General features: G+C 37.5%; 2 protein-coding genes across 2 annotated transcripts in view; one reads left to right on the top strand and one right to left on the bottom strand.

Annotated features, from left to right (window-relative positions):
• Window positions 1-23,443, top strand: part of jak1 (Janus kinase 1) — a 26,976-nt gene extending 3,533 nt beyond the window's left edge. Inside the window, exons 2-24 of the mRNA XM_056750712.1 lie at window positions 198-403; window positions 3,323-3,446; window positions 4,869-5,022; window positions 5,337-5,500; window positions 7,701-8,046; window positions 8,460-8,642; window positions 8,780-8,937; window positions 9,102-9,216; window positions 11,143-11,341; window positions 13,678-13,787; window positions 14,287-14,436; window positions 14,782-14,869; window positions 15,471-15,598; window positions 15,764-15,899; window positions 18,275-18,426; window positions 18,504-18,654; window positions 19,666-19,754; window positions 19,849-20,041; window positions 20,125-20,249; window positions 20,379-20,551; window positions 20,720-20,837; window positions 21,296-21,406; window positions 21,842-23,443. Of these exons, the coding sequence (XP_056606690.1) occupies window positions 205-403; window positions 3,323-3,446; window positions 4,869-5,022; window positions 5,337-5,500; window positions 7,701-8,046; window positions 8,460-8,642; window positions 8,780-8,937; window positions 9,102-9,216; window positions 11,143-11,341; window positions 13,678-13,787; window positions 14,287-14,436; window positions 14,782-14,869; window positions 15,471-15,598; window positions 15,764-15,899; window positions 18,275-18,426; window positions 18,504-18,654; window positions 19,666-19,754; window positions 19,849-20,041; window positions 20,125-20,249; window positions 20,379-20,551; window positions 20,720-20,837; window positions 21,296-21,406; window positions 21,842-21,943 (3,468 nt within the window). The 5' untranslated portion in view covers window positions 198-204 and the 3' untranslated portion in view covers window positions 21,944-23,443. The remainder of the gene's footprint in view (window positions 1-197; window positions 404-3,322; window positions 3,447-4,868; window positions 5,023-5,336; window positions 5,501-7,700; window positions 8,047-8,459; window positions 8,643-8,779; window positions 8,938-9,101; window positions 9,217-11,142; window positions 11,342-13,677; window positions 13,788-14,286; window positions 14,437-14,781; window positions 14,870-15,470; window positions 15,599-15,763; window positions 15,900-18,274; window positions 18,427-18,503; window positions 18,655-19,665; window positions 19,755-19,848; window positions 20,042-20,124; window positions 20,250-20,378; window positions 20,552-20,719; window positions 20,838-21,295; window positions 21,407-21,841) is intronic.
• LOC130424793 (ribonucleoprotein PTB-binding 2-like) overlaps window positions 23,291-26,216 on the bottom strand; it is a 53,401-nt gene continuing 50,475 nt past the window's right edge. The window contains exon 15 of the mRNA XM_056750713.1: window positions 23,291-26,216. Within this exon, the coding sequence (XP_056606691.1) occupies window positions 26,079-26,216 (138 nt within the window). The 3' untranslated portion in view covers window positions 23,291-26,078.

Here is a 26,216-nt window from a genome sequence, read left to right as displayed (position 1 = left end):
TGTCAAATAAGACACTGTTAACAAGAACATGTCTAATGGCCTATGATGTCACAACATTGATGGTTGATTGGCTGTGTGAAAAGGATTATACGCATATAATGCAAAATTGCATTATTTATATGTTGTTTTAAGCAAAGTTACCTCTAGGACCTATAGTGTAACACTAAAGCTTGCTGTTCTCTCTTGTTTACCTGCAGTGTCTTGATGCCAAAACTAGCAGTCATGGAGCTGGGCAGGCAACTGTGTGGGAAGATGAAAAAACAGAGGAAGGGGGAGATGACCGTCCCAGCCGTCATGAAAGGACTGGAAATCCACTTCTACCTGCCCGACACACATCAGCTTGAATACTTCAAAGACTGCCACACTGCGGAGGACATCTGCACAGAGGCTGCCAAGAAATGCCGTAAGTTATCGTCATACGATGGCTGAACATTTAGACCACTGAAACATTCCACTGTCTAATGCAGCGGTTCTCAACCCTGGTCCTCGCGCGCCCCCCATCCCCCCGCTCTGCATGTTTTTTGTATCTCTCTTGTTTAACACACCTGATTTAAATCTCTAGCTCACTAGAAGAGAGCTCAATGAATGAACCGCGTTCCCATTGATGTGTTCCCTGAACTGTGTTCATTGCTCTCTAATCCCTTCACGCAGGAAATCGGCTGACGTTAACTTAAGAACACAACACTACTGCCTGCACTGTCTTCGCACAGACAAAACCTACAACGGAAGATATTAGATTTTTTTAACCGTGATCTTGAGATTTGCACAACATTATGCCCATTTCGAACTGGAATTATGGCAGAATATGTACTAATGTTAACTTCGCAGGGCTCTTGCGGGCGTATTGAACAAACCTCCGAAGCGGTAGGAGAAGCATACAAAATATGCAGAGCGGGGGGGCGCGAGGACTAGGATTGAGAACCGCTGGTCTAATGTATCCCTCAGGACATACACTGTGACTATCATTTCATCATACAGAGCGAACGGGTTTGAGTAAAGCAGGATCGGAATTTACCCAAGACCAAAATAGGCCTAAAAAATATGCTTCTAGTGAATATCACATTTTTTCTGGGCTTTTTGTAGGATTACTTACTCTGATGATAGTGTATTGATTTGTAGGAGTCTGATATCTGTAGTCTGTTTTTGCAGAGGTGAGTGTTAAATGTGTAGCTAATCTAAATATTTAATTTGAGTGATCTTAATTCTATAGTTAGATAAATTGACAGCTTTTCACTGTGTTGTTTTTATGTAATTTAAATAGAAAAAAGTGACCTTCAAAATCTACTTAAGTTACCTATACAAAGCTCATACCTCGGCAGTGAAAAAAACCTAATTTGGGAAGTTTTTAATAATTGGAGTAATTATAATAATAATGTATTAATTACATAAATATTAAGAATAATTATAGGCAATAATAAAATTGACAAAAGTTCTAATTGGAATACCTATTGGTGTCTCTCAATGCTGATAGGAAGTTTGTAGTTATGGCAATTAATATTTTATTTAGCTAAACGGAAAGTTTAATGTCGATAGCTTGAAAATGTTATTGATTATTGATCAATGCGATTTTTAAGCAGAGTTATTATAGTTATGTTTTAAGTTGTATTCCGTTGAATTATTATTTTAAGTAAGCTTTTATTCTTAGCTTTTTGGTTTTTATGTCAATTTTATTTACATTTTTAGCTATTTATGTGATTTTCTCATGTTATTATTGATTTTTTATGTTGCTATATGAGATAAATTTTTATTTTATCTTTATTTTAATTCTGTTTATCACTATAATTTGAGTGCCTTGAACTAAATTAAAAAATTGAAAGGTTGCTTCAGAAGATTTTCCAATAATGTTTAGGGCAACATTTAATGTAAAAAAATGGAGGGTGGTTGCCTCCGCGAAGTGCATCAAAATCTATTTTGGATCTACATTATCTATAGATTATTTTCTTATAAATGCATACTTTATGTTCAACTGAAGATAGAAAGTCAAATACATTTAGGATGTCATGGCAAGGATTAATTTTAATTTTGAGATGAACTAACCCTTTAAAAACAATTTGCACCCAGCATGGGAAGGGAAATGAGCTTCAAAAATAAACCATTTTCAATATGTTATGTGCCATACCAAAGAATGAGGGATTTGTACCATCAGTATTTCACAGAACGTAAAAGAGGAACTTTTAAAGGGGTTTTACTGTCGTGTCATCATGTGACATGGATGTTGAATGTGAGAGCATTGACCTGAGGGTGATGTGCTCTGCGGCTAACCATAGTGTCCCTGTCCATCCCCTTTTATCCCACAGTGGAACAGCGTATCTGTCTGCTTGGCTCTCGATCAATACCCAGGCACAAAATGGCTGCTGGGTTAAAATGTCATGTCTGGAATTTCCTCAAAGTTACAGCCAAGATCAAAAACTGGCCTGGACAGTGAGAGGAAAGGGAAGTTTATTACACAAGAAGGCAGCTGTAGAGGAACTTGGTTTTACACTCTGCAGTTTGCTACTGAAAGTCACAGTTTCTCATTTAAAGAGCTATTAAATAAAACCGAAAGTTTCTAAAGGCTTGAATGATGAATCAGGCATTCCTTTAGCTCACTTGGTAGAGCGTTGTGCTAGCAGCGCACAGGTCACAAGTTCGATTTCCAGAGAAAACTGTTTTATAAGTAATCAATTTACAAAAAAAAGTTGTTTTGGAGGAAATCATCTGCCAAATGCATAATCTGGATTAATTTCATTTTTTTTTATGATTTTTGTTTAGTCACACTGTTAACTTTCAGTTAGTTATGATTCACAATTCCTCAAGCTTTGTCCTGTAACTTATTTTTCCGCAAGAGATTTTGTGCATCAGGTTCAAACAAATATAAATGTTATGGCTCTAAAAATCATTTATCTCGTTTGTTTGTTTGTTTTTTCCTCTTTTCTCTTCGGATTGTAAACAAATTTAGAAGAGAACGGGTACGGGTAACGGGTAAGATTCTGGATCCATTTAGATTTTAGTATTTAGATTTTGCTAAATAACGTCTGTGGTTATCAATACTTCAAGACACTTTCCTGTTGTTTGTTCTGCTACATAAATTGCGCATTTATCCTTTACTTGAATGTAGAATTTGTGCAAAACAAATGTTTCTGATACACAAGGACTATTTACTTTCAAGCCATATTTAAATCATGCTTTAACCAATGCTCAAACCTATTTCTTACATACAAAAGTAACCTTTAAGCTGTAATCGCTTCCTCTCAGGCATCGTGGGGGATGTGTTTGAAACTCAAATGAAAGCAAAAGAGAAACATTTTTAAGTCGTGAACTCATTCTGATCTTCTTTCCCCAGACATCTCGCCTCTGTGCCATAACTTGTTTGCGCTGTATGAAGAGAGCCAGGATCTCTGGTACGCTCCCAACCATGTCTTTAAGATCACAGAGGAGACCAGCATCAGACTGCACTACCGGATGAGGTGAGAGCTCACAGTCTGAATACTGAAAATTGAAAGTCATCGGGATGAATCTAACTTGTTGGGAAAGAAATGCAAATTATAATTTGCAGAATGGTGATGTGATTTAACGGCACCAAATGAAATAGGAAAATATTGTATTTCCCAAATACTTCCCCACCTTCCATTGGCTGAACAAACGGATAGTCCCACCTTAAACATCTCAAACAATGTAATATTTTGGTAGTGGTGCAGTGTTTTCTTATCAGGAGAATCAACATGCATTGGGTTACTTATTTTATTTTTAATAATAAGCTTGAATTGGAAAAGAAATTTACCTCTACACTAACTTATTGTGGTACAATTTTGCATTAAAGGAACAGTTCATCGAAAAAACTCTTACCCTCAAGTTGTTCCAAATCTGCACAAATTTCTTTGTTCTGATGAACACATAAAAAGATATTTGGAGGTATGCTTGTAACCAAGCTGTTCTATGCCACCATTGACTACCATAGTAGAGAAAATTATTTTTTCTAAACTTCATTCTGTTGAACACTAAAGAAGATATTTTGAAGAATGTAGGAATGCAAACATCTCTGGGGCACTTTTAACTTCGGTTGTCATTTTTCCTACTCTGGTAGGCAATGGTGGCCAAGAACTGTTTGGCTACAAGTGTTCTTCCAAATATCATTCTCTATGTTCATTAAAACAGAGAAATTTATGTAGATTTGGAACAACGTAAGGGTGAGTGAATGATGACAGAATTGTATTTTTTGGCTGAACTGTCCAGTTAATTCTCTTTACTTTAATGTAAAAAACAAACATTGGTACAAAAATCAGTTGTCATACTGCTCTGGTCTGGAATATGAAAAACGAATTAAGGAGCAGTTTTTGCCCTGTAACAAACTCCAAAAAGTAAAACAAAACAGAAGTGTTTCTGTCCTCCAACAGTTTCAAACATTTGCAAAGTTCAATTCGAATCCCCTTAACTTCCCCTTTCTGACAATGAAACTAAGATAAAAGTTGATTACTGTATTCAAAACCAGCGGTGAAACAGAACCGCCGTCTCCCTGTGTAAAGCTTTACCTGTTGTGCACACAAACAGGTTATGGTCAACCTTTGTACTCTTGCTCTTTCCCTCTGTGGCATAGAGCAGTCTTTTCTCACAAATATGACTTCCTGTTTACAATGAGCTCTCGCTCGCGTGGCAGCAGGGTGCTGTAGTTCCGCTTCTCTAGCTGTTGTTGACTAAGGGTATGGTAATGCGTGTACCCTGTGCACCATATGTTATTTACTTTTGTAGTGATCATGTATGTTACGGTTGACATGTTTATCTACCGTATCAGGCGTTGTCATCATGGTTTTGTGCATGCATTTATGATAATGTAAACCTGTTGGCAAAACCATGTATTTAAACGAATGTGATCTTTTGCATTGTTAACACAGGTTTTATTTCACAAACTGGCACGGGACCAGCGAATCAGAGTCTCCAGTTTGGAGACATTCTCTCAGTAAGCAGAAAGGCAGTTTAACCTCTCAGAAGGGGCCCGAGGGGACACCTTTGCTTGATGCCGCGTCTCTCGACTACCTGTTTGCACAGGTAATTTCAGGGCGGATCTGAAAAGCGCTTTCACTGTTATGAAAGCCATTATTATTGCATCTTTGAAATAAACAAGATTATTATAGTCTATTGTGACCTGCAGGGGGTTTTTGGCTTTATGGCTATTCAAAACACCTCTGATATATTATAATAGAATCTGTTGTTCCCGTTTGTAGAGTGATATTTTAATGTCTTTATTGTAACAGTGCAACAGAATCACACAACATTATGTCTGTTATCTGCGTGTTGTGCTTGTGTGCTGCACGCTATCATAAAAATCATGTCATTTCAATATGTGCTTTGATCTGTTATAGGGTCAGTATGATTTTTTGAGGGGTCTGGCTCCCGTGCGTAATACCCAGACCGAGGGGGAACATCATGAGATAGAGAACGAGTGTTTGGGAATGGCCGTTTTGGCTATTACCCATCATGCCAAGGGCAATAATCTGCCCCTGTCAGGAGCCGGAGCTGAGAGCAGGTGACCCATACACACGATTTGTAGATTTTATGCTTCATAGTACGGTGCTGCAAAATTGTTTCTAGAAATATCAGAATTTAAACTATTACATTTTCAATAAAAATGGCTTAAGTGTCCAAGTGGTTAATGTGCGAGGGATGCATCAGATGTTGTATTTGTATACTGACACTCATAATAAATACTGCAATACCATCATCTCGTATCACGCAACATACGTACAACATCTGTTGCCTAAACACTCCCTCACAAAAGCATCACCTGCAGCAGAATGGAGGTACTTTAAGATTAACAATGTCTATGGTGACAGGTCGATGCAACAATACAAAACACAGTTTAGGTTCAGTGCACAAGCCAGGCTTACATGTACGTTGATAATGATGTAAGGAAAGAAGGAATTGGTAGTGGTGCTAAGCCATCAGAGAATCAGTAAAACACATGAAATAGTGACTTAATAAAATTAATGAAATCAGTGACTAACTAAAAACAAGGAATCAGTAAGACATGTAAAATGAGTGCTTTAGTGAATCAGTGTATTAGTAAGACATGTAAAATGAGTGCTTTAGTGATTCAGTGTATTAGTAAGACATGTAAAATGAGTGCTTTAGTGATTCAGTGTATTAGTAAGACATGTAAAATGAGTGCTTTAGTGATACAGTGTATTAGTAAGACATGTAAAATGAGTGCTTTAGTGAATCAGTGTATTAGTAAAACACATGGAATCAGTGAATCAGTAAAACTCATGGAATCAGTATATTAGTAAGACATGTAAAATGAGTGCTTTAGTGAATCAGTGTATTAGTAAAACATGTAAAATGAGTGCTTTAGTGAATCAGTGTATTAGTAAAACACATCGAATCAGTGAATCAGTAAAACTCATGGAATCAGTATATTAGTAAGACATGTAAAATGAGTGCTTTAGTGAATCAGTGTATTAGTAAAACACATGGAATCAGTGAATCAGTAAAACTCATGGAATCAGTATATTAGTAAGACATGTAAAATGAGTGCTTTAGTGAATCAGTGTATTAGTAAAACACATGGAATCAGTGAATCAGTAAAACTCATGGAATCAGTATATTAGTAAGACATGTAAAATGAGTGCTTTAGTGAATCAGTGTATTAGTAAAACATGTAAAATGAGTGCTTTAGTGAATCAGTGTATTAGTAAAACACATGGAATCAGTGAATCAGTAAAACTCATGAAATCAGTATATTAGTAAGACATGTAAAATGAGTGCTTTAGTGAATCAGTATATTAGTAAAACATGTAAAATGAGTGCTTTAGTGAATCAGTGTATTAGTAAAACACCTGGAATCAGTGAATCAGTAAAACTCATGGAATCAGTATATTAGTAAGACATGTAAAATGAGTGCTTTAGTGAATCAGTGTATTAGTAAAACATGTAAAATGAGTGCTTTAGTGAATCAGTGTATTAGTAAAACACATGGAATCAGTGAATCAGTAAAACTCATGGAATCAGTATATTAGTAAGACATGTAAAATGAGTGCTTTAGTGAATCAGTGTATTAGTAAGACATGTAAAATGAGTGCTTTAGTGAATCAGTGTATTAGTAAAACATGTAAAATGAGTGCTTTAGTGAATCAATGTATTTGTAAAACACATCGAATCAGTGAATCAGTAAAACTCATGGAATCAGTATATTAGTAAGACATGTAAAATGAGTGCTTTAGTGAATCAGTGTATTAGTAAAACATGTAAAATGAGTGCTTTAGTGAATCAGTGTATTTGTACAACACATCGAATCAGTGAATCAGTAAAACTCATGGAATCAGTATATTAGTAAGACATGTAAAATGAGTGCTTTAGTGAATCAGTGTATTAGTAAAACATGTAAAATGAGTGCTTTAGTGAATCAGTGTATTTGTAAAACACATCGAATCAGTGAATCAGTAAAACTCATGGAATCAGTATATTAGTTAGACATGTAAAATGAGTGCTTTAGTGAATCAGTATATTAGTAAGACATGTAAAATGAGTGCTTTAGTGAATCAGTGTATTAGTAAAACATGTAAAATGAGTGCTTTAGTGAATCAGTGTATTTGTAAAACACATCGAATCAGTGAATCAGTGAATTGTTAAAACACATTGAATCACTGAATTAGTAAACTATAGAATCATTAAATCAGTACAACACGGAATCAGTGAATCAATAAAGCTGCTGTTCTTGTCATCCACAGCTACAAACGCTTCATTCCTGAGAGTTTGAACCGCACCATCAAGCAGCGCAACATTCTTACGCGAATCCGAATCAACAACATGTTCAAGAACTTCTTAAATGAGTTCAACAGCAAGACCATCCAGGACAGTAACATCACCCTCTACGACCTGAAGGTGAAGTACCTGTCCACTCTCGAGACACTCACCCAAGGCCTGGGGCGAGAGACTGTACAGCCCAAAAACCTCAAAGTATCAGGAGAGAACGAGGGCTCGCCGGCCCACTCTCTTCCCTTGGGGGAGGATGGAATGGGCTATGAGGTGCAAGTATCTGGAACCACTGGGATCTCTTGGAGAAAGTCCTTACCTGTAAGTTTAGTCATCATTAGATAACTCTACGTGACCTATATTTCAAGTGTTCTGAGGGTATGCCAATGGATTTGGTGAAACCAAACCCAAACAAGTATTGAACTGTACCTTAACAATGCACCCAGACAAGTCGGTTCACTTTTGTACTTTCCTGTTGGTAATGTTAGTGTTGTTTCGGTTGTAATGCGATATCTAAAAACAGCCCATATGGACTGTCAATAATGGAGCTTAAGCACTAAGAAAGTGTTTTTCATTCAGGACTATGAAATAAATATTCACATGTGCCCGTTTTCACAATCACAATCTTCCATCTTGAAATGCTTCCTCAGAAAATAGTAGTAGGTTTTGGAAAATTTGCATCACGGTTTGTTTGAGTCATATCCAAATTTTCTGTTTGTCTTCATTCTAAACAGGTTCTTTCGATTGTCAAAGAGAAAAATAAATCGAAGAAGAACAAGAACGACAGCAAGCAGAAAAATGACAAAAAGAATGACGGCATCAACGGCTGGACGCTTTTCGCTGAATTTTACGAAATCACCCACATCGTCATTAAGGAGTCGTGCGTCACCATTTACAGACAAGACAATAAAACCATGGTATTTCGGTTATTTCAAACCAGTTTTAATCAGACAAAGTATTTTTAAAAACTGATGATTTGTTCTCGTAAGATTCATAAGTCTTCCGTGTAGGAAAATGATTAAAAAAATGAATTATCCTGCTCATTTCTCTGCAGGAGATGGATCTATTATATCGAGATGCGGCTCTATCTTTTGTTACACTGGTGGATGGTTACTTCAGACTGACTGTGGATGCCCATCATTACCTATGCACAGATGTGGCACCTTCATCTGTGGTCCAGAATTTAGAAAATGGATGTCATGGACCCATCTGGTATGACCATATATGAATATTGCCTGGTTCGGTTTAAACCTGGACAAAATATCATTTTCTCAGACAATATGAGACAAAATGAGATTGTGTTTATTTTGATATGATATTCATATCATAACCTGTTTATTTTTTTGTAATTTGTTGTGTCCTTTTTCTCTGTGTAGCACTGAGTATGCCATTCATAAACTACGTCAGGAAGGGAATGAAGAAGGGACCTACATCCTGCGCTGGAGTTGCACAGACTACAATTACATCATCATGACTGTTGTCTGCTTTGAGGTACACGCACATAAAGGCACTCATGAAAATAACACAAACAGGCAGGAATCATGAAGAGAATGAGGTCCTTAATAGCAAAGTTAGAGGTAGTGATGAGAGGAAAGAGTTCACTGTTGTACCGTGTACCGTTTTGGGATAGGACATCTGAATTACATATGATCATGAAGCAAATTTTGTGCAATGGATCGTTTGGAAACTGAAAACCTCATTTGCCTGTTCAAGACCCATTTTGAACATACAGATCCTTTTGTGTTGTTCTCCACAGGAAGTTAAGAAGGTCTGCTTCTAGTTGTTCACTTTCCAGATCATTTTGAATATTTTCATGTGAAAACATTAAAAAGTTTGTCGAAACTCTTAACAAAGAGTATCGTTGCTAATGTAAACATTTATAGAAGCCGTAGTACAAATGCAAATCATGGAGCCACTCTCTCTTGTTGAGAGAAAATGTGTTCGTGTCATGCATGTCAGCCTAGTTAGGAAAAACATTTACATAATCTAAACATAGACTCTTTTTCTCTTGCTCTTGTTTTATTAGTCATATACATTTGGCCAAACTCCTCTTGGTTACACAATGGATGCAAATTAGTGTTTAAAAGAAACCACCTGTCAGTCAGACAGTACACTTTTATATTAAAATCGAGTTGTTACACGAATATGTACATGAATACGGTTCATTTACAATAAAGAATATAATCATAACCAACCCGTATAAACTTTGAAGACTAACAATGCAACGTTATATAATTTCACTTTATTATGAAAACATGGACACTTGGTAGTTTAAAGGGTAAATTACACTTCCAAAAACGAAACTTATACAGTAATTGTGTATGGTTTAGTTAATCATAATTTGAAGGGAAAGTTCACCCAAAAATAAAAATTCTGTCACTATTCACTCACCCTCAGGTTGTTCCAAATCTGTCTACATTTTTTTGTTCTGCTAAACACTAAGCAAGATATCTGGAAGAATGTCAGTAACCAAACAGATCTCATCCCCCATTGACTCCCATAGTATTTATTTTCCCTACAATGGCAGTAAATGGGGAATGAGATCTGTTTGGTTACTGACATTCTTCAAAATATCTTCCTTTGTGCGGAGCAGAACAGGTCAATTCATACAGGTTTGGAACAAGCTGAGGCTGATTAAATAGTGACAGAATTTATTTTTTTCGGTGAACTATCTCTTTAAAAATAAATTCCTAACTGTACAGCTCGGCAGACTTCGTTTGACCAGACAGCTGGGAAAAAAGAGGCGTCACCTAAGAATAGCATTTTACAAGCAAATATTTGACTTTTTTTTGGAGGAAAAAATCCCCCAAAACAACAGTTATGACCATTTTTTTAAGCATTTGAGCTGCAAGTCACACAAATATATAAATTATAAAGAAACCATAAAACGCACATTTAATCCACATAATGATTACCTTGTTTAATTGTATTAATTCAGTAGTTTTAATCTATTTTGCTGACAGAAATGAAAAGCAATACTCACATATTCTTCTAATGAATCAGAGTTGACACACACCTTGATGTGTGTGTATGTTGGCCACAAAGGCACCGTAAAAGATAACTTTGTGACACATTGTGACAACTCCACTCCACATTAATCTTTAGATCACGTTGTTACAACCTGATAAAAAGATGGGCTACATCGTGACAACGTTGTGTTTGAGGGCAAGGTCACCCAAAATGATGAAAGAAGTATAAGATGGTTGCAGTTATGTTCAGATGCCCAACCAAAAGCAAACTTTCCCAAAAGCAAACACGATCAGCAAACAACCTCCCTACATTTTTCAATCAACTGTCGTTTTAAAATAGCCTTCACAATTTTTCCCATACTTTATTTTTATAGGGCCTTTCGCTTTATTTCTGTTGTGCTTAATTTTCATATTTTTTCCTCTTCGATATATCTCTTCTCTCTTTCAGATGGAACTGTCTGAATCAAGGCCTGTTCCCCACTATAAAAACTTCCAGATCGAAGCAGGTCCTCAGGGCTACAGACTGTTTGGGACAGATATGTTCAGACCCACTATGAGGGAACTTCTGGAGCACCTGCAGGGCAAGAGTCTGCGCACAGAGAACCTGTGCTTTAAGCTGCACAGATGCTGCCCACCACAGCCCAGAGGTACCCATGTTTTTCCCAACTCGCTCTCATTTACACTTCACTAGACATGTGATAGAAAACTTCTATGCTTTGCTCAATGATAGTTCTTGATGTTATTGTCAAACAAAGTCCAGAAATTTCTCTTGACCTTTAGATTGATTTCATGTGAATGAGCTTTTTGGGTTGAGGACGAGCTCGATTTTTTCTGTAGAGCCATTGTTAGATTACATACAGTCCTAACAAAATATCATATTTTATGGCCAAGAGTGGAACGAGAATCTGAAGCTCTAAAGGTTATTTTCATGTCCAGTTTTATTGAAAGCAGCCAAATGAAATGCCAGGATTTTCCGCTGTTCATTTGTGCAGTGCTTCTCCCGGAATGACTCTCTGTGTTCCCTCATGGGAATTTGTTAAATCCTTGAGCTGTTACTTGAAATAAACTGTGTAATTTTAGGTGTGGAGTGTCAAGCATACTATTGGAATGAGACACGTTTTTTCCAAACCTGCAGCTCCTGTAAAACTAATATCAGTCAACACCATAACTCACAATTTTGTTTGTATGGCAATATTGAGCAGATAATGTCTCAGGAAAGTTTGTAAAAGAAGTTCTTGAAGCAAAAGGCAACTGTGATTGAATTAACTGGATTATCATAAACTTAATTATTATAAAAATACTTTGACATTTGACTGCGTTTCATGTCGACTTGCTTTGTTACAGCAAAAAGGACATTTTTCATCAATAATGATAATGAAGTAATAGCATGAGCATTATCCTCAAATTTCCCGTGATTTTGTTTACAAAGAAAAGTCATAAAGGCATAAAATGACAAAACAGCATTAATCAGTATCACCATTTAAATGGCAGTTTTCCTTTAATATCTTTATTTGGCACATTTTAAGACGGTGAACATTTTAGGACATAATCGAACCAATTTAGGCACAATTTAACCAGTTGATTTAAATAGTCTTCGTAGCAGTGACACTTCAAAACATCATCACTTTGTCAGGACAACTATCATTAAAGTGATAGTTCACCCCCCAAACAAATTGTGTCATCATTTACTCATCCTCATGTCATTTCGAACCTGTATGACTTTCTTTGATCCACAGAACAAAAAGTAGATATTTTGAAGAATTTCGTTAACTGTCGAAACCCATTCACTTGCATTGGTTTTGTGTCCATACAATAGAAGTGAATGGGGACCAGTGGTGTTTGATGCAAAATTTTATTTCCAAATTATCTTCTTATCTGTTCTGTGGAAGAAAGTATGTCATACAGGTTTGAAATGACATGAGCGTGACTAAATGATAACAGTATTTTCTTTTTTTTTATAATATAGAATTTCTCTTGAACTTTTCCATGAATAAGTACACATATACGTCAGATGTTTATTTCAATGAAATAAGTTGCTGTTCCATCACTTCAAAAATGATGGCTCGGTTTTGGTCTGTTAGCTTCTCAACTGTGAACACATGAACATGCATTTTATTATAAACAGAGGTCATTATATAACTTGCATTGGAAAACTAGGCCCGACATATGTTGTTTTGTGATGGTTTGCTTGTCTATTATAGTTTGTTTAGACAGTTATACCTAGTTATTTTCTTTCCAAAGTCAAATTTAAAAAAATAGATAATTTTTTTTATGTAAATAACACATAAATTGCTCAGCAATTTAGCATGTTTGTTTTATAGTTGGTTATGTACAAATGAAAAGGATTGATTCGGATGTGAAGAACACCCTGTTGTTGAACATATCTACTGTTGTTTACATGCGTTCGTCAGAGTACATGCTGAGGCATCAGTGACGGGCAGGAAATGTAGTAAATGTGGGTTTCCGTTGTTCACATCTTTTGATCTCTTTGCACTCATAAAAACTGTTCTGGCGATGTCTGAATCAAGATGATGTCACCGAGCACTCAAAAGACCAGTCGGTCATGCAGAATTCAACATGAGCTTATGTGAATGCAAACATCCCCGTGAATACATTGAAAATCAAAGCGCACCCTCATCGTTTCTGCGTAGTATGCGCCGTGTTGTGTAACACTGCACTGGGTGCAAAACTTCCTCTTCTCGGCTGCTCTTTGCCTATGTGGGGTTAGCTGTCATGTGCACACACAGACACATACGCACTTTGTTTATCTGCTTTTGTCAATCCACTTGCCATCCGATTTACACGGTTTGGTTAAATTTGCATAGGCATGATTTACACATTATAAAAAATGAAATGGCACTGGAAGATCAAACCAGTGGATATTGTGTTTATTTTGATATTTGTGTTGAAGCTGCACACCTCAATCCTGCAGCCCACTTTGTTTGTATTTTTTCGACCAATCAATTGCCTTTCTGCTCTTTAGAAATTTCCAACCTGTTGGTGATGACCATAAACCGAGAGCCTGCCCCCCATAGACAACACCAAGTGAGCCAGCTGAGTTTCCATCGCATCCTTAAGGAGGAGATTGTGCAGGTGATCTCTTGATTTTTCTTTTTAAAACATTTTCACCTGTTTAAGGTCCGATGTGTCAATGTGAGGAACTACTGACAGAAATGCGATACGATTGAGATAACTATGTCTTCAGAGGTGTATATAGACATTACATAATGAAGCGTTATGTTTTTATTACTTGAGAATGAGCTTTTTCTATGTACATACACCTCGGGTCCCCTTGTTATCTCCTCCAGCAAAGAAGCAAAAACGTGACAACAGCTTAGTTTTCTGTCAGCCACTGTAGTGCTTCGAAAGGGAGGGCTGAGGGGTGGAATAGTTGGGGCCATTAGTTGCAATTCACAACCTCACCACTAGATGCAGCTAAATCTCATTTAACTTTAACCAATAAATTCGCTGAAACTCGCACTCATTACATTCTTACAATCTAAAACTGTACTTTTTCTAAAATAGTGTTATGACGCTCTATTAATATGTTAAAAACGTCATGTAACATTTCTTTCATTTTGGTTTGGTTCAGGGAGAGCATTTGGGTCCGGGTACAAGGACCAACATCTACGCTGGCGTTCTGAAGCTGAAGAATGAGGATGATGAGGAGATGGGTGGATACACACCGGAGGTGAAAGTGGTGTTGAAAGTGCTGGGCTTAGCACACAGAGACATCTCTTTGGTAAGGAAATACACAGAAAAACAACATTGAGTGGATCTGAATTACCACACAAAATTAGGTGAACGTGGAATGGTCGGCAGAAGAAATGATGATGAAGTAAACTTGAATATTTGTTGAACAAGCTCTGCGTAAATGTGAAGATTGATGTGTTGGTATGTTTTGTAGGTTTAGAAAATAACTGTATTGTTAATTTCAGAGTTATGACCTTCTCATTTGTAACTTCCTTTGGTTGGAAGCGTGGACAACATAACTACTTTTCTTTTGAACTATAACAAACTTTTAAAGGTTTTAACTGTGATTTTTCATCCATGTGTGTTTGTTTCCTCATGATGTTTGTTTCCTCAGGCCTTCTTTGAGACCGCCAGTATGATGCGACAGATCTCTCACAAACACATCGTCTTGCTTTATGGAGTGTGTGTTCGTCACCAAGAGAGTAAGCAGCTTACACACTTGTCGTCTGTGAATGTGTAACTGCCTTGACCTTTAACCTTTTCTGAACTTTTCTGATTCCCTTCTGTCCTCATCTTCTGTTCTACTTTAGCTTGAGAATTAGGTCATTCCTTTTGTTTTCCATTGGCGATCAAAGTGAATTGTGCAAAAGTATTTACGCGATTTCTGCCAAAGGACAATTAAAGCACTACTGTTTTCCACTTGGCCGTGTAGATCTGGAACATTGGCAGTGTTGTATTCCAAGTGCAAAGAAATGGGGATTTCTTGCAACCAAACATCGACTGTAACATGCTTGAATTCTAGACTCTGTACCGTTTTATAATTCAACAGCAAACATTTCAACAGAGCATAGACTGGGCAGAGCTGAACAACACGACTTGCTAATGTTTGGCACGGTGCCATTTCAAACTGCTACTCCTGCTCTATTATATGTCTGATGTAAATAGCCGAGGGTTGGGAGATGGGCGGGTCTGCTAGTTTGCACAAAGGAATTTGCATGATAGATAAGGAACTGCGGTTGTGTTATGAGCAGCAAGTACATTTGATAACTGGGCTTATTTACATGAGACTTTTTTTGCTTGTAGATATCATGGTGGAGGAGTTTGTTAAGCACGGCCCTCTGGATCTCTTCATGCGCATACAGACCACCCCTCTCACCACCCCGTGGAAGTTCCAGGTTGCCAAACAGTTGGCCAGTGCCCTCAGTTATCTGGTAAAGACAAACACAATACAACGTACACACAGCGAATGTGAATATTGACATTTTAGTAATAACGTCTATAAGAGTGCAGATTAGACGTTATCATAATTTTAGCAAATAATATTAACATGACAAATGAAAGGTGTGCCCTAATGTTATCGTTTTATCGTTCTGTAGGAGGATAAGAAGCTGGTACATGGATATGTGTGCAGTAAGAACATTCTAGTGGCTCGAGATGGTCTGGACGGAGTGGGAGGACCCTTCATTAAACTGAGTGACCCCGGCATACCCATTACTGTATTGAGCAGACAGGGTGAGCCATTCATTCTGATCACTTTATAAAAAGTGTGTTATGTCTCAACTCACTCAACTTTATTTATAAACCGCTTTTTACAATTTCCATTGTTACAAAGCAGCTCTACATAAGACATATTGACTATAAGCAAAACAACTAAAGTCATATAGCTGTAAAAACAAGAAAAAGGTGAAAACACAGTAGACAGACACACAATATGCACACATATTTACACATCGAAAACGCACGCATCCACACACAGTGAAAGCAAACATTTAAGATAAAGGAGAGATAAACACAGGTCAATATTAAACAGACTGTAAATTTCTATCGGCAATATTAATTATGTAAAACTTCTGAATTCTAAAGAGTTTTGGCGAGGAACCCAAAACTCCAATCGAGAAAAAAACCTCTGGAGAAACCAGGCACAACGATGACCACCTTATTAGTGCTACAGAACGACAAAATAAAAAATAAAAAAAACTGAAACCCGAAATCTTTAAACCATGATAATGGACATTATGACCAGTTTAGTAATTCTACAAATGTTAATGCATCCATTGTGTTCACCTTATTAACATGCTATAGGCCTCTTCGGATGACGTATACATCGCTGATTCAATGCTGGTCAAAAAGGACCTCTTGTTTTAGTTCTTTAACACTACACAGACATTTCAACAAAATACAACCGACCAAATTAAAATGTTAAAAAAATATCTATAAAGTGATTATCCACCCAAAAATAGTTTTTGGGTTTGAACAACCCCCGTTGTTCAAACCTGTATAATTTATTTGTTCTCTCGAACACAAAGATATTTGGAAAAATGTTAGCATACGTTTCAGGAACATCATTGAGCACCATAATAGGAACAATTTAAATGGTAGTCAAAGGTGCCCCATGACCGGCTTTCCTAAATTCTCCTAAATATCTAGTTTTGTGTTCAACAGAACTACTATGCTAGTCATCACTACTTCATCCCAGGATGAGAGATTTTGAGATACCTGCATCATTGTCATCTCAGAATATTGATGGTGGCCCAGATACAGCGTGACACTTGTTAGAAAAAAGCAGTCTTGTGTTTGTCTAGTTTAATTGAATTTGTGGCAGTGCCGTGGATCTGATAGCACGGGTCTAGTGGACTGTGAAAATTGACTGCTCGGAAGATAACATAACTGACAGGAATTTTGTTGGCGGAGGTCCAGCCCGACTCCCAGAAGGGCTTGTGAGACAGGAATAGCGCTTTGTTTGCGGTGCTGTATGAACTGTTACAGGAAGACTGGCTGTATTTTTTTGGAGATGTGGGAAACACAGACTGGAATTAGGGAAGCCCATTAGAAAGAGTAAAAGACATAAAAGACAAACCACAATATCGAAGTTACAAGAACTTCAAACCACAGGCACTAATAATTATTTTTAATACTAGTCATAAGTACATCATTTCATTTAACAACGGTTAATAGTTTACATTTGCTCCATGCATTCAATCAATGCTTTATTCCATTTTCATAATTTTCAATATAGAAGAAATGTAGGGACCGATGTTGATTTTTTTAAATTTATTGCTGGGTTGCATATAGAGCTTTGAATGTTTTGATGTTAAAACTCTGCACATATTTGCTTGTGTGTATTGTGATGCGCTTCATTAATAAAAAGTGGCAAAACCCAACTCGAGCTAACATGATTTAGCTTTATTTCCTTTAAAAGCAAATGTGCTTTATAATATTGTTGGATTATCAGTCATAGAGAATAAATACCACTGCCAACACAGCTGCGTTTCTCAGATGTTAACCCAGGATTACGTTATAAACATTCACGTATTTATATTGGTCGCTACATTCACATACATTGGGGATATGTTGTCATAAATCAAGAAATGTCTCTACAGTAGGCGTTTTCATAATGTCATACTTGCAACAAATATTTCCTAAATATGTATACATGTATGTATGTAAATGTGTTTATAAATATAAAATGAATACACACAGTACATAGACATATATTATCTAAACAAACTTTTATTCTGGATGCGATTATTCGTGATGAATCGATTGACAGCCCCAGTGATAATAGTTTCAGAAGGATCATGTTTTAGACAGCATTACTGGTGTGCTGTGATAGAATGAAAGATAGTTGTCGAAATCCCCCAAAATAAGTAAAGCTCAGAGGTTTTCTGGTATCAGTTTCAAATTACTTGCAAAATTTTGTTATAAATATTCCTGCACATAATAATGTTTGTGTTTAATGATGTGAAAGAGAGTGAGCCATACATATTTGAAACAACATGAGGGTGAATGAACGATGAAACAATTTCCCGTTTTTTTTAATGAACCAGCCATTTAAGGTCATATCAAGAAAAACACATCATGACACTACGCTATGTGTGTGTCCACAGAATGCGTGGAAAGGATTCCGTGGATTGCTCCCGAGTGTGTACAGGACACGGCTAATCTGAGTGTGGCCGCTGATAAGTGGGGCTTTGGCACAACTCTATGGGAGATTTGTTATAATGGAGAGATGCCTCTCAAAGACAAGAAACTCACAGAGGTAACACACACACTTATCACTTTGTACTCTTTTTGTCATCAAATATTTGCTTATACATTTTTCTTGTCTCTGAGCAGAAGGAGATGTTTTATTCAGCCCAGTGTCAGTTGGCCACTCCTGACTGTGAAGAACTGGCCAAACTCATGACCCACTGTATGAACTATGACCCCCGGCAGAGACCCTTCTTCAGAGCCATCGTCAGAGACATCGACATGGTGGAAAAACAGAGTAAGTGGAAATTTAAGCTTAAATAGTCTGTTTCCTCGTTTGGGAGCATTTGTTTACTCATCTCAATACTGCACTCTTGTGGTTAACATGAGGAAGTGCTGCTAGAAGTGTTCAGGAGTTCCTTTGTATCTTTCTCTTTTTTATCCTTTCAAGTGATAGCTTAACCCAAAATGACTTTTAGTCCTCTGCAGAACACAAAAGAAGATATTTTGAATAATGTTGTTAACCTGCACCTGTTCACTTGTCTTGGTGTCGAAGCAAAAGAAGTGAATCGGTACTGTTGGGCTACCACCCTCTTCCAAATATAATATTTTGTGTTGTGTGGGAGAAAGTAAGTCATATAGGTTTGAAAGGACAAGTAGGTGAGCGATTGGAGAAAGAATTTTCATTTTTAGGTAAACTGTCACATTAAGTAACTTACGAACGTTAAAGAACATCCCCAACAACCAACTTGAAAAATGGTTTCATTTGACCATTCTTCACCATATCTTTAATCTTTATTAAATAAAGATCAGTTTAGCTGGAGTTTCTTTAGTCATTTGTGACACTGTCTCAAAACTGAATTACTATGAGATCATAGTTATAGTTATAAAATTCTGAAAATAAGTTATGTGTTCATCACTGTAAGCAACAGATTGTTCGATTTTTTACATAGTATATAGATTTTCATTTATAATACTGAAACTAATTATTTTAATACAAAAATGATGTTTTATTAACACTACATTTTATTATTTTGCACAAAAAAAACTGTCCTAAATATTGATTTTTAGATCCACTCCTTTGTCAATATTCAAGATATTTAAGTTATATTTTCACAGAAATGTTCTTTACATTAAGTAAGATGATTTTATGTACTCAACAGTTAATCACCAATCATGACTTCAACTGGGTTTTCACACACTTGCACATTTTGGGTGGAGTGAGCTTTGCATTATGAAAGTGCATCACATTCTTTTCCTTCTATTTCTTCCTCTTTTTGTGTTTGTAATGTGGTTGTTTTTTCTCCAGACCCTTCCATTCAGCCAGTTCCCACGCTGGAGGTGGACCCCACTGTATTCGAGAAGAGATTCCTCAAGAAGATCCGAGACCTCGGAGAGGTATTTACCCCACAAGTGTGAACTTACAACTTGAGGTTGACGCTTTACTGTCGATCTTTCGGTCGGACTGAGATTCATCTGTTTGCGTTCTCAGGGTCATTTCGGGAAGGTTGAGTTGTGTCGGTATGATCCTCGAGGTGATCGGACCGGAGAGCTAGTGGCCGTGAAGTCTCTGAAACCGGAGAACTGTGAGGAGCAGAGCAGTAACCTGTGGTGTGAGATTCACATCCTGAGAGAACTTTACCATGAGAACATCGTCAAATATAAGGGCATTTGTCATGAAGAAGGTAAATCATGAGATCTTCAATGATATGCGACTGTTGTGGCTGTGGATTGTAATTGAAATATTTTCATATTTTTACATTTTAAGGCGGATTATCCACTAAACTCATCATGGAGTTTTTGCCGGCTGGCAGTCTGAAGGAATACCTGCCCCGAAACAAAGTTAACATCGACCAGAAAACCCTCCTGAGCTATGCGGTGCAGATCTGCCAGGTAACGGCACATTTGAATATCAACGCAATATTTGACTGTATGATAACAAAGTCTGATCCCATGCTTTCCGCTTATAATTCTGAACTGTAGCACTTTCTCACCCCCTCTGTTTTCCGACCTCTTCTCCAGGGCATGGACTACCTTGGTTCTCGAAACTACATCCACAGAGACCTGGCGGCACGTAATGTTCTGGTAGAAAACGAGAGCACGGTGAAGATCGGAGACTTCGGCCTGACCAAAAGCATTAAGGACAATGAGGGCTACTACACGGTGAAAGATGACCTGGACAGCCCTGTGTTCTGGTAAGCATCAATTACGAAATGCACTTCACCCAGCGAGGATGGAGGACATTAAAGTGACTCGGTGAAATCCAGTACTGAATGTGATGTTCCATCAGGAGTTATTGAATTATATAGAATTATTAAATGCTCTTTTCTGTTGCCGGGAAATCCATTCTCTCTGTTTCCTAGGTACGCTCCAGAGTGCCTGATCCATTGCAAATTCTACAGGGCGTCTGACGTCTGGTCCTTCGGAGTGACCATGTATGAGCTTCTCACATACTGCGACGCCTCATGCAGCCCTATGTCGGTAAGCGGACGGTTAGATGACCTCATCATATATCAGTTTGATTAGTATTTTGTGTAAACATGATTGCTTATTCACTGATTTTAAGGGTAAGATTTGTTAGCGAGCCACTTTACGCTTCGTTTTAGAAAAAGCAGTCTGAAAGAAGCCATTGTGTAACGGGTGCATGCGGTTCTGGTAGTATACTCTCTCCAAGAGTGTGGCAGATGGTGCCAGTCTGTGCCCAGAGTGGCAGATGTATAACCCAAAGGATGTGACAGACGACTGTAAACCAATCCCCACTTTCAGCACGTTTTAGGGAAACATTTGTCCTAGGATGCGGATTTGAGAGATTCATTAGTATGACACAATGAGTTCGACTAGTAAAACAGCCCTTCAGCCAGTTAAAGAAGTCTATGCTTGATGTGTATGAACATTAATACTCCAGTCATGTGACTTTATACTGTTCCACCCCCAAATAGGTATTCCTCAAGATGATTGGTCCAACACACGGTCAGATGACTGTCACCCGATTGGTCAAAGTCCTGGAGGAGGGAAAGAGGCTTTCAAAGCCAGATGGCTGTTCTGAGAGGGTAATGAATAACTTGATGTTATAAGTCAAATATTGTTTTTTAGCTTAAAGGGACAGTTCACCCAAAAATAAACATTCTTTCATCATTTACTCACCCTCGAGTTCCAAATCTGTATGTATTTACTGTATTTGTTGTGATGAACACACAAAGAATTATTCGTAAGAGTGTTTGGAACCAAACAGTTCTTGGCCACCATTGACTACCATAGTAGGAAAAATGACAATTGTAGTCAAATGTGCCCAAGAACTGTTTGCTTTCCTACATTCTTCAAAACATATTTTATGTTCAAACGACATTTATAAAGCAATTTTTCCTACTATGGAAGTTAACACTAAGTGCTGTTATATAACACTGTGTTTTATAAAAAGTGAATGCTTAGGTAATTAAACTGCAAGGACATGCTAATCTCTATTGTGTCTCTTTGTGTTTTGACAGTTGTACAATCTGATGAGGAGATGCTGGGAGGCGACACCCAACAAACGGATCGAATTCAAAGACCTGATCGCCGCCTTTCAGCAGATGATTGACAATCCGTAACCGCAGAAATAAAATGGGACACAGACTCCGCCTCTTTGCCAGAGACACAATAAAAAAAACATAAAAAGAAAAAAGGCGTATAAATGCGGTGTAGCACTATTTCAGATATATTCTCCCTCTACTCTATCACACACATTGTGACCTCATAGATTATATGCAAATCATTTGAATTGCAAATGAAAAGAAGAAAACCTGCTAGAACCACTGAAGCGGACATCAAGACACCTAACTGCAAGTCATTTGATTGGCTTGTTTTTTTTAAACCCATACACGAGTGGAGAAAGATGTTCACGCATCCTGTCCTGCTCTTGACTCGAGTGTCACCTCTTCTGCTTCTTATTGTGCTGTCAGAACATCCACCGTGCTGCATGTATAAATGACCCAATATTTCTCATGATGCATTACTGCATGTGCTGTATGGAAGCTGCCCAAGATATGTGCTATACCAGAGCCCACCTCTGCCAAATGAACCCCATTGGGGTAAAAGAAGACTGTTTCCTGCAGAGGACCAGGAATGTGTCAAAATACAGATTTACACACCGGTTCGGTGGTTTAGAGCGTTAGGGAACGTCGAGGGGGTGGCGCCCCTTCTTCTCAGACTGTTGACCTGCAAAGTATGTCGAACGCTCGAAGATTGTACTTTCGGGTATGTGTGCGAGAGAGAATACGTCTTCGTTGACCGTCCAGCAGACAGCTGACATCCTTCATGGAACGGGATTGGGATGTCGGAAAATTCCACACGTGCCGGATCACTGAACTTGAGGGCAGCGTATATGAACTGAAGAGAACGATTGTGAGAATGTTATATTGATGTGGAGACATTGCTTAACTGAAATGCCTACAATAGGCACTAGGGGTCAGTAGAGCTTATGAAATGGCTCCCATGAAATAATCAAATGCGATGGGCATGTGGAATTGTGGGCTCTAACTTTCATAAACTGAATTAACCATTTGCTTCTATAAAATACATTAGTATTTTATCTGTTCTGTTTTTTTATCAAAATGAAATTAAACTCGAACTATTAGTGATTTGACAAATGTGCCGCATGCTTCTGTCAGACGGTTGGACATTTCTGTCATAAGAGGAGGATTAAGATTAATTTATCATTTTAAAGCTTTAGCTGTCACTCATCTATCCGAGAGAAGGCTTTTGGTTCACAGACGGGCTAATTCCCATCTGATTATCAGATTATAGTAAATCCTCATACACTGTTTATGAACGGATCACAATTCATCTTCTAGGTGAAGGTTTATCACTAGAAACGTGCTGTTTTCGAATCCACTTCTACATGTGTCTAGATGGATTTAAAAATGGAAATGGAGAAACAAACAGTGAAACTTAACAGGTGTAATTCTTCTGTCCTTTAATGTGGAATGCAAAACAAATCCATCTGCCCGAAATAAACCCCCACACCATTTCCTCAAAAAAGAATAACAACAAAATAGTATCGAACAGGAAAAATGTACATAAATACACAAAATAAATACAATTACAATCTTTTTTTGTTGTTGTTGAATAAATACTCAAAAGCAGCAAGCGCTGACACATCTACTGAAAAAAAAAGATTTTTTTGTTGTATTGCAGAATTATTTGCATGCTTAAATTCCACTTCCTAAAAATAGCTTATTCACAGTAAAGCGATATCAACGGAGTCTGGATATAAAATATTGCAAAATGTTAATTCAAGGTGAAAAAAACGACAACCTTGTAAACTAAAATCAGGCTGCGATATGTGTACAAAGCACAAGTGTTAATCCCCCTGCATGTTTGAACAGGTGCCTGTACCCTCTACATCAAGACACACTTCAGTATTGCAAAGCTTTGAGATACAAGCGCACACATACGCGTTCATAACATTCAGAGATGGACATTCTGATATTGAGGTCCGCTGACCTTGCTGTGCGAAATGGGAACGATGCACAGTCTCAATTTAAAATACATGGGAGGAATACTAGCGGCATAAGAGTAGGCACAAATTCCCATCCTCAATCTTCCCAGAGGTTTGCCTTCATTTAGGAAAAACTTCTCTTCATTTGAAGAACATTTGAGATTATTACATGAGAGGGAAGATGGTAGGAAAGGTCTTGTAGGAAGATAACCGTAAGTATGTGCTTAAATAATCCCTGTAGTTCTGACAGAAAAATTATATTTCTGAGGTTCTAGAAACTAACACAGCTTTATTGCAAAGGTACATAAACCAAAATATGATTTAAAGGAATAGTTCACCTTAAAAGTGAAAATTCTGTCATTATTTGCATGTCCTCGTGTCATTTCAAACCAGTATGACTTTCTTTCTTCTGTAGAAAACAGAAGATATTTTGAAAAACGTTGGAACTAGAAAACCACAAAAGAAGTCAATGGTGACCAACGTCCAATATCAAATCTTCGTCTGTGTTTTGCAGAAGAAATAAAATCAAAGTTTAAAATGCCAACAGGGAGAGTAAATGATGACAGCATTTTCATTTTGAAGGTAAATGACTCCTTTCATATGTTAATTCTTGTCATTTGTAGCATTCTCTGAAAAAGGCCTTTGGTGTTTAGGTGCAGAAAGTGGGTCTCAGCGCCTCGGGTACTGCTATGATTTCGGGATTGTCTTTATAGTAGTCGAAAATGCAATAAAGCTAAAATAACTAGGACACAATAACACAGGCTCCTCAAATCTATTGTCTAGGTGAGAGAATGGCTTTCAAAGATAGCAGAAATAAAGACGATCGCTTTAAAAGAGTAGAAAAACAAGGCACGTAGCCTCAATCAAACGTGAACGTGCCAGGCCTCTGGGTGCGCCGTACGTAGAAAAAAAAACATTTTCTTTTAAGACAATTCAAGACCACATCTAACCGGTAACCAATAAAGCCCGCTGCAAAAAATCCAATGCTTGATAATAAGCATCTTGTTTTCCAGTAAAAAATATTTAAAAAAATGTGTTTTATCTTGTTTTTATTTGCAGATTCGTGTCACCTATTTAAGCAAATACCACTATTAAAAGAGAAAAGCAAAATGAAAAAAAATCTGCCAACAGGACAAGATTAAACTTGCATGTCTTGAGCAATTGTATTATTTATGTTAAGGTTATTTAAAAGATTGGTTTGATATTAATATTAATAATTATATTTGAAAAACAAAGATACTCATTAAAGCTAATGGCACCAAAAACAGATTTACAGATTTACAGAGAGATAAAACCACAGCGCACTGGCACCCATACATAACCCTTCTAACCTCCGTCACATCACACATATCCTTCCAACACTATTACTACTACTGTAACTATGTATTATTACTCTAACAGTTATTAGACAGAAATCGGGCAGCATCGTAGCGTTACAAGTTATAGGGAGGTCAATCCACCCTTACTGGAAGGAAGCGACCTTGTTTTGTATTGTTGTAAGTACATTGTAGTTTCTCCAAGCGATTATTGCCCTAGCCATGTCTGTTGTTTTAAGGCTACTGCAGTATTCAGAATGGCTGATCTTTCCTACAGATACAGCAGTGTGTACAGAAACATTTCAAGACACGAGATACGAACAGCGCCTGGCGTATTCACACTTCAGGAAAGCTGATCTGGGCATTAATAAACAACAACACCTGTATGACACGTAAAGCGACACGTAATAATAATAACGTTAATATATTCATTATATCTGTACACTGTAAAAAATACACTTGTTTCGCAGAATATAGAATATACATAAGCTATGCCCTGCCTACCCTGTTCGAGAACAAAAGAAAAGAAAATGTTATTCCTCTGAGTGTAGCTCATCTTTTATCAGCCCTTAACCATTTACAGTAAAACTCGGACACTGAACGGCCGCCTCTCTCTCTCTCTCTCTCTCTCTCTCTCTCTCTCTCGCTGGAGTGGAATGGTACACCTTGCCTGGGAGAGAGGTCGAAATGTAGAACAGAGAAATATAAATATCAGTAGCAGTAAAGCTTCGTACCGTTCTGCCTGGTTTATACAGAGATCAAAACAGTACCACACAGAAATGTTAAAGAAGAGGAGACCTCGTAACGCACAATGAAATGTACAATCTCATCATAAATATCAGCTATAGGTGACTAAGAGTTAAGGCTTGGACATGACAACAGCAACAGCACATAGAGGTGTGTGTGTGTGTGTATGGAAGTGTGTGTGGGTTAGATCCTCTTCTTTTTGAAGAAATCTGCATACTGGCCCCCAAGACCCTGTGAGTGTTGGCCTACATACGCCCCCTCTGATGTCACTTCCTGTGTCGGCAGTGTGGGGTATTCTCTCTTTTGTCCCCGAGCTTGATT

The sequence above is a fragment of the Triplophysa dalaica genome, chromosome 6 (assembly GCF_015846415.1).
Source record: "Triplophysa dalaica isolate WHDGS20190420 chromosome 6, ASM1584641v1, whole genome shotgun sequence".
NCBI lineage: Eukaryota > Metazoa > Chordata > Actinopteri > Cypriniformes > Nemacheilidae > Triplophysa > Triplophysa dalaica.
The sequence above is the reverse complement of the archived record's forward strand: the minus strand, read 5'-3'. Positions and strand labels throughout refer to the sequence as shown.